We start from the raw sequence: 8,173 nt of genomic DNA, 5'->3' as shown, positions 1-8,173 counted from the left end.
ATTGTTGAAGTTAACGTTCGTTCGTGATACTGTTTGTTTTAGCGCGAATATTGAGATTAAGTGTATCGCAGAGTTATATTCGGAAAGAATAAACCAGTTTTATTAAGTAAATACTTGTGTCGCTAAAGTTTCGTCGGAACGAAGTTACGGGAAGTTAATTAACAAACGGAGACGTAACAGAAGCAATAAGTTTAAGGGAATGCTTGATTATTATCTTAATGATAAGGATTGTCTTTGAGTTGTTTTGTTTTATAGTTCAGTGAATGGGACAGCTTACATGGACCAATAGGTTCATTGTTCTATAGTTTTATTTTTATGTAAATAAAAAAATGAACCATGATCTCTTATTCAACATTGTACCAGCTTTTTTTTATATTCATAAGCTGTTTTCAGAACTTGGAAGTAATTGATTTTTCATGTTGGACAATTCTATTTGGCACAACAACAACAAAAGAAAAACTTTATATTTCACTTTTGTTTCTTGAGCTCCATTTACGAAGCATAGACGTTTTTATGTTGGGACATTTAATGAATTATCACTTAATGTAATGAACATAAAATATTTCTAAGGTAATCCTTATCAATAAGAAAACATGAGAAATAAATTAGTTGGTATAAAGTACAACACTGGTGGTTATTTTAATTCCAGTCTTACCATGTTTGGTCATTTTTTTCTGGATAGCTCTTCCCTCGGTAACCTGTTTTTTGCTAATATTCCTGGTGGGACATATCCTCCCTAATCTTTTATTTCTGAATGTTCTTTGTTTTTAAGGGGCATGAGTACATCATGTTTTAAATCTATTACTTTGTATAATGCACAAAAAAAATTCATTACTGCTTTTTTAAACAATACTGAAGTCAAGAAATATTTATTTTTGTATCCTTGATTGAGTTCACTCTGTTTGAAAGGTTTAGAACTTCATACTACAGTGTGTTTAACATTATAAACAATTCCAATGTGGTATATTTTTTCCATGTATATTATGAACTGTAATTATAGCAGGTATGATTTTCACATGACAAATGTATACAGAAAACTTAAATTTTTGAAATAAAAATGGGGCAAGGTGTCTGAGCATGAAGAATAGCAGTGGATAAAATGTTAGGGGAAGGAATATGTGACTCAGTTTCAGTGTATGTAAGATATATAATCAACAAAAGTGCAAATTAAAGATTTACCATATTAATTATATACCATTGTGTGATATTTTATTATTGTTTTTATCTATTAACTGATACATATTTTTTATCTGTTTTTTTTTAGCAAAAAGAATTTGTGGTGGGTGAAAAACAGCTTAGCTTGAGATCCAGAGACTGAATTTGTCAGTGATAAAAATCAAGAACAAAAAAGCTTTAGAATAAAGTTTGAGTCCCTCCTCCCAAAGATAGGGCTAAGACCGTTTCTTGTTTTTTTCCCATTGTTTATGTATTATTGTTTTCTTTTTTTTAAATGAAAATAAAAAGTCCATTATTAGCTTGCATACATTATTTTGTTTATATGTCTAGAAAAATTCCATTCTTAGATTTTTTAACTTAAACTATTTTAACTCATTGATAAGCCTCCCTTTTGAGTATAGTTGTACAGAGTGTCCCAAAAGTTGGTGTCGTAGGCTGAATGTTCATGCACTGTTACAGGATATATTGAAACCTCAAAATTGATACATTATTGAAAATATTTAGTTCATATTACCCTAACATGTTCACATGACGCTATCTAAAAATCTGCAAAGAAACAAGCAGTGTTCATTTCCTCAGCGTTAAAATGGCAGTCAACTCGTGGGATATTCTGTTGGGGTGTGTTTTCGTTTTGTTAAATATGTCAACTTATTTACTGCAGGATTTATAACCTTATTAGTTTTTATTTTTCAAAGTATAATTAATTAATATGTTTTTATGTAGTTGCATTTTTCAGATAGTCAACCTAGAAGAGTAATGGAAGGACTGAAGATATTTTTCAAGTCTATTACTGTAGAGCCTGTGTTGCTTATGTACACAATGGCTATATTTTTGGAGATGAGTATATTCCAGGATCTAATAAGAACCAAAATTTGCTTCCAAGAAACAGATTTATATAACATTAATTTATGCGAAAAGTTAAAAAATGAAACTCTTCGTATTGTACAGGACCAAACAAATGTCTGGATACAGTATTACAACCTTGTTCTTTATACAGTGGCAATTATTTCGACATTGTACATTGGTTCGTGGTCTGATAAATTCAACAAAAAGTTTCCTCTGTTAATTCCACCGCTTGGCTCCGTTCTTGCATGTATAAACTCAGTGGTGTTTAGCTGCTTCATTTTTTATTTTCCTCTTCCTGTGTTGTTGATCAGCGGAACTATCTCAGGCTTATGTGGTGGAACCGTTGCCATGATTACCATCACATTTAGCTATCTTTCAAGCATCACCACGACAGAAATGCGTACAAAACGTATGGCTTTTCTAGAAGCTATGTTGTTTATAGGAGGAATGGTTGGGTTTTATGTTGGAGGAGCAGTGTTAAAAGTTGTGGGTTTTGCCAACGCTTTTGTTCTGGAGATTTGTCTTCACGTTGCAGTTGTTTTCTATATTTTATTTCTGATCGATGATTTGAAGCCACAGCTTAGTAGAGATTCTGAAAGACTTAATGAAGAAACACAACATTTTTGTCAAAAATTCTTTACCATTCATCATTTTACTGAAGTACTGCAAACAGTTTTCAAGTACAGACTCGGAAACAGACGCCTACATATTATACTTTTTCTTCTTGCTGGAGCTTTACTGTATTATGGATTAGTGGGTAAGATGACTTTAGGTTTCTAACTTTGTAGTTTATTATCAAAACTGAATCTGATACAGTTATTCAAGACAATCTTTACTTTCTACTAAAGAAAGTTAAAAAAAAATAAATAATTTCGTTTTTCATAAAGTACTAAAAGCTCTTATAAAGTAACTTTAAATGACTGATAAACCATTTGTATCTGAGATTTTATTATTATGTGCTCATCATTTGAGTTGTTTTTATTTAGAGGCCCAATTTCTAAGTTTTGCTTTTATCACAATTAAATTTAACTGTTCATTTTAGCACTTTAATCTGTTTATTTTATTTGCATTTTTTTTTTCAGAAGTACTCTGGCATATTTCTTCAATTTGTAATTATTTTTGTTAAAAGATATTATTACCCACATTGAAACTGGAGAATGTGCATGTACCTCTATTATGTTGCAAATTCACATGGTTTAAGAAAACTTGGAGTGTTTCACTATTAGTGCGACTTCTCTTGAAGTCAGAAATTTCTTTATAAGTTTAATCTACTAGATATAGATTAAAAGCCATCCGTCTGTCATGCCAATATCTTGACTGTTGCAGTACTGATCGACATGCAATTTGCATGAAACGATAGTGCTTTCTGCTGTGACAAGCAAGTTTGTCTTTTTAAAATTTTTCTAGTCATACATCAACATATACAAAATGGATGATGTGCTACTTTGGGCCTTATAACTAGATTTAAGGGTAGGTTGGTAGAGATTGGGATGAGTAATAAAATTGATTTGGGTATACATGTGCCCCATTCTTGGTATTGCTGGTGCACAATAATCATAATTATTGACTGAAATTCCCCATTACTTTTGCTTGGTTGTCAAGAAGACACATTGACACAACATCACCATATTTTGTTCAATCGGAACCTTTGTCTACAACTCTATAATAACCAGCATGTTTTACCCGCAGCACATTTCAATGTTGAAAATGCCCAAGTTAAACCATGCTTCTTCAGCTCAGCAGGCTAACAAAGCCAAAACCAGGAAGACAGTCCAAAGAAAGACCCCAAAATTCAGAAAAAATTCACTGCTTTTACCATCACAGTTAATAATTTGTAGGGTCATATGGTTGACCAATAGGAATATGTCTTTGAGAATTGTTTCTTTCACATGCTTCAGTCTATTAAGATTTATCGAGAAGAAAATTTGAACATATACAGAAGTCAATACTTAAAGCAGATGATCAAATTTATGTAAAAAATGTTATTTTTTATGAAATACTAGAAATAGGATAGACATTCTCCGTACATATATTGTTACCAGATTATAATTAATTTTTAGAAAACTTGTTCATAAAACATTTATTTAGATATAATTTTGAGAAGAAAAATTAATCATTATTTCCTATCTTATGACGGGCATTAAGCTTGTGATATATATTTATATATATAAAGTAACTCAAGATAACCTGTTAGTGTCGTACATAATGAACCTTAAGCCAGGCATTAGTTATCATGGTGTGTTCCTCTTGGTGATGTAAACATTGTAATACAACATTGTAAATGATTTGAATTTCTGGAACTTAACCTAATTATTTTTAATGTCATTTGTTAAAAAAAACATTTTGAGAAAGTTATTTTTTAAATCACAGTTCAAGTTGACCTTCTCTTCATTTTTCTGACTGATGAGCCTCTGAATTGGAGTCAGTCAAAGTACAGTTCCATCAGTGCCCTGAAGCTTGCTGTTTGTGGCTCAGGCCTACTAATTGGTATGCCTGTATTGTCTCGCTGGTTTCATGTTCCAGACACTTTTATTGGTCTAGTAGGAACATTGTCTCGAGGAATAGGTTTGGCCGTTCTTGGGTTTAGTACAACTTCGTCCATGGTTTACATCAGTAAGTAGCACAAGCTTTTCAGATTTCATAAGAATACATGACTAATAACACAAGAATTTAAATAGCATATATTCTTATTAGCATGGTTAAATTTTACAGAAGAACATGTCATAATGCGTACATTAATTATTGTCACATAAACCAGTCAATTAATTGAATTACAATTATTACATAAACCAGTCGATTAATTGAATTACAATTATTACATAAACCAGTCAATTAATTGAATTACAATTATAACATAAACCAGTCAATTAATTGAAATTAGTTATTCTGATTATTACTGTTTTAAATTCTTCAAACAAACAGTTAATTGAAATTACAATTAAATTGATTTTATATTATTCCAACTATCCAAGTAATTGAAATATTGCCATCATGTTTGTTTGTTGTTAAGCACAAAAATAGTTAATACATTATCTGTTCTCTGCTCATTGCAAGTATTGAAATGCTACTTTAAGATTTATAATTTTTCTTTACTTCAAAAATGTTCAGCTTTGGTAATGATTTGAGGGTCTTGGGTCTGATTCCAATTACCACATTATTGTTACCCTTTATGTAGAGAAGTTATAATGTAATTTTTTTTGTCAGTTGGTATAATTTTGTGACATTTATAGAGTTTACAAATAATTTAATGGTAAGAGGGCAGTGGTAGTGCCTCAAGTGCATTTTTTAAGTTGCTTAAATATGTACAAAAGTAGATTGTAATTTTACAATGGATGTTATTATTGGTATAATGTAACAGTGAAAATATTAGTTTTAACTTTATTTTTAAATAAACGTTTGTTGAACTGATATTAATTTTCCTTGAATTCTTTCAAAAATGCAGATGTTATAGTGTTTATTTTTCAGAAATATTTTTCGTTTAAAATATGTATTCATAGTTTGAAAACAGATGTACAAACAAATGAAACTGCACGTCTTATTATTGATTGTAACATATTTAATTTTTATTCAGATTCTTCCATTATAATAGTAAGTTTTATATGAAAGAATTACATTTATAGTTAACAACAAAACTTGAAGGTGTACCTTTATTTCCTACACTGCTGTGGTAATTCTCTTCTGTGCAGTGTTTTTAATTTTATTTTTATCATCTTAGGTGCAGCAATCTTTGTATTTTCTGAGATTCCCATTCCTGCTATAAAGTCTGTTCTTTCTAAATTGGTAGAACCTGATGAAAAAGGTAACATCTTTTTCTTCTCATAAACAATTTATTGTAGCTTCCACGGTATACTGCTTCACCGAAATTTAACTTGAATGACACAGTTTTAATTATTTTCTGAGACATCTCATTTTAACTCAAATTATTTGTTGTCAATCTTACAAAGCAACACATAAATTGTGCCACCAAAATTAGCAAAATCTTAAACTCTACCTTTCATTACAGCTAAGCGATAAGTGGAATTTGCTAATCGATTAATCATTTGGCTCTCATTAATCAACTGTATTCAACTAATTCAGTATTCTCAAGAAAAAATAGGAAAACTTTTTTCACACAAATTTTTTCTAAAGATTATCTGAAAATTTAAGATTTTTTATTTCACTGATGGTCACAATTTTTGTTGTTGTGAAATATATGGTAATCCTCCACTGATCTCCATAAATCAGATAATGTAAATGTGTCACTATCAGTGTAAAAGTAATAATGTTTTTATTTGAAACATATCATAACTGTAATTATAAATCATTAATTCGCTAGTTAGTCTAGCATTTATGTACAGTGTTTGAATACCAAAAACGAAATATTCAGTCAAAAGAATATTTTACTGCCACCTCTACCTTACTCACTAAACTGAACCTGATGTTTTCTCATTCAATATAATTTCTGTATTAATTTAACACAAACAATTTTGCTTGGATAAGAAATCTTTTCACAAACCATGAACTATTGCTCAAACCAGTGTATTTACTTACTGGTATGTGAAAAGTCTAAATGTTGCTCTATCCAGTCCTGTTCATACTTTCTTTATAGCTATTTTAAAAGCTGTGTTTCTTACTCTGGACAAATCTGCTGTTTCACTAAAACAAAGCACATTAACCAGATTTAGACATCAGCATCGTTAATTAAACATTTTAGTTCAAAGTTTTGTATAAAACATACACTTTTAATTTTGAAGTTATAAACTTTCCATTTCCAAAGTATTCCAAATAAGTTACGTTACAATGTTTACTACTCACTAACTTATTGAAATAGATCAACTTATCCAACATTAAAAGATTTCTTTGTCAGAGCTCTTAAACTCGCTTTCATATTTTTCATAAACGAGGATTGTCTTTGAGCATATTGAATTCGAGATTCAGTCAGTTTTGTGGGAAACTTGCAATCTTCTTGCCATAGGTTATAAGATTAAAAGTTATATTGATTGTTAGGACCATTTCAAAACTGTTGCATATAGTACACAAAACAATCCACTAATGTTGGTGTTCCATCTTCAATAGTACATGAAACAATCTACTAATGTTGGTGTTCCATCTTCAATAGTACACGAAACAATCCACTAATGTTGGTGTTCTGTCTTCAATAGTACACGAAACAATCCACTAATGTTGGTGTTCTGTCTTCAATAGTACACGAAACAATCCACTAATGTTGGTGTTCCATCTTCAGTAGTACACGAAACAATCCACTAATGTTGGTGTTCCATCTTCAGTAGTACACAAAACAATCCACTAATGTTGGTGTTCTAACTTCAATAGTACACGAAACCATCCACTAATGTTGGTGTTCCATCTTCAATAGTACAGGTCCAAGAAAGCTACTTGCATACCTCACAACTAAAAATCTATCTTGTGATGGGTAAAGCTAATTAAATAGAGTTCTTAATTCTTACTTATAAGAAAAATACATTTTTTATTGGTTGATTAACCTTGCTGTTAGCAACATGTTTGACCACAATTCCAATAACATCAAATAAGGTTTGGCCAGCTTAGGTGATAAAAGTTAGTCCTAAATCAATATACTACACTAACAATACAAAATAATCTTTGCAATAAAAATGTAATAATATCAAACTAAAACTAACCAAAATGGATATATTAAACATTCTAAACAATGCTGTTAATGAATGTAACATTAACGAAAGAACAAAGCATATCTTTCTAAAGGAACACCAACATTAGTGAATTGTTTCGTGTACTATTGAAGATGGAACACCAACATTAGTGGATTGTTTCGTGTACTATTGAAGATGGTTGGATATAAATTGTGCAACAACTCACAGAGTGATGCAAGTAGCTTTCTTGGATCGGATATAAATTGTGCAACAACTCACAGAGTGGTTGTCCCTATTTATGATTTCAGCTCAGTTACTTTTTAAAAGCTAGTTTTCTTTTGGCAAGACAATCAGTCTTCAAAGTTGTCATACATCGCTCAGCCTTTAAATGTTTACACTTGCAATGTAAGTGTTCTTCACAACCAAAATCATAATACACTTGCAATGTAAGTGTTCTTCACAACCAAAATCATAATATACTTACAGTGTAAGTGTTCTTCACAACCAAAATCATAATATACTTACAGTGTAAGTGTTCTTCA

General features: G+C 30.6%; 1 protein-coding gene across 1 annotated transcript in view; it reads left to right on the top strand.

Annotated features, from left to right (window-relative positions):
• The window catches only part of LOC106468505 (proton-coupled folate transporter-like), a 13,613-nt gene that overhangs the window by 1,463 nt on the left and 3,977 nt on the right, over positions 1-8,173 (top strand). The window contains exons 2-4 of the mRNA XM_022396839.1: positions 1,900-2,779; positions 4,393-4,635; positions 5,738-5,821. Of these exons, the coding sequence (XP_022252547.1) occupies positions 1,900-2,779; positions 4,393-4,635; positions 5,738-5,821 (1,207 nt within the window). The remainder of the gene's footprint in view (positions 1-1,899; positions 2,780-4,392; positions 4,636-5,737; positions 5,822-8,173) is intronic.

This window comes from Limulus polyphemus, unplaced genomic scaffold, assembly GCF_000517525.1.
Source record: "Limulus polyphemus unplaced genomic scaffold, Limulus_polyphemus-2.1.2 Scaffold3030, whole genome shotgun sequence".
Lineage (NCBI taxonomy): Eukaryota > Metazoa > Arthropoda > Merostomata > Xiphosura > Limulidae > Limulus > Limulus polyphemus.
Note: the sequence above shows the minus strand (reverse complement) of the source record. Positions and strands in the feature narration are given on the sequence as shown.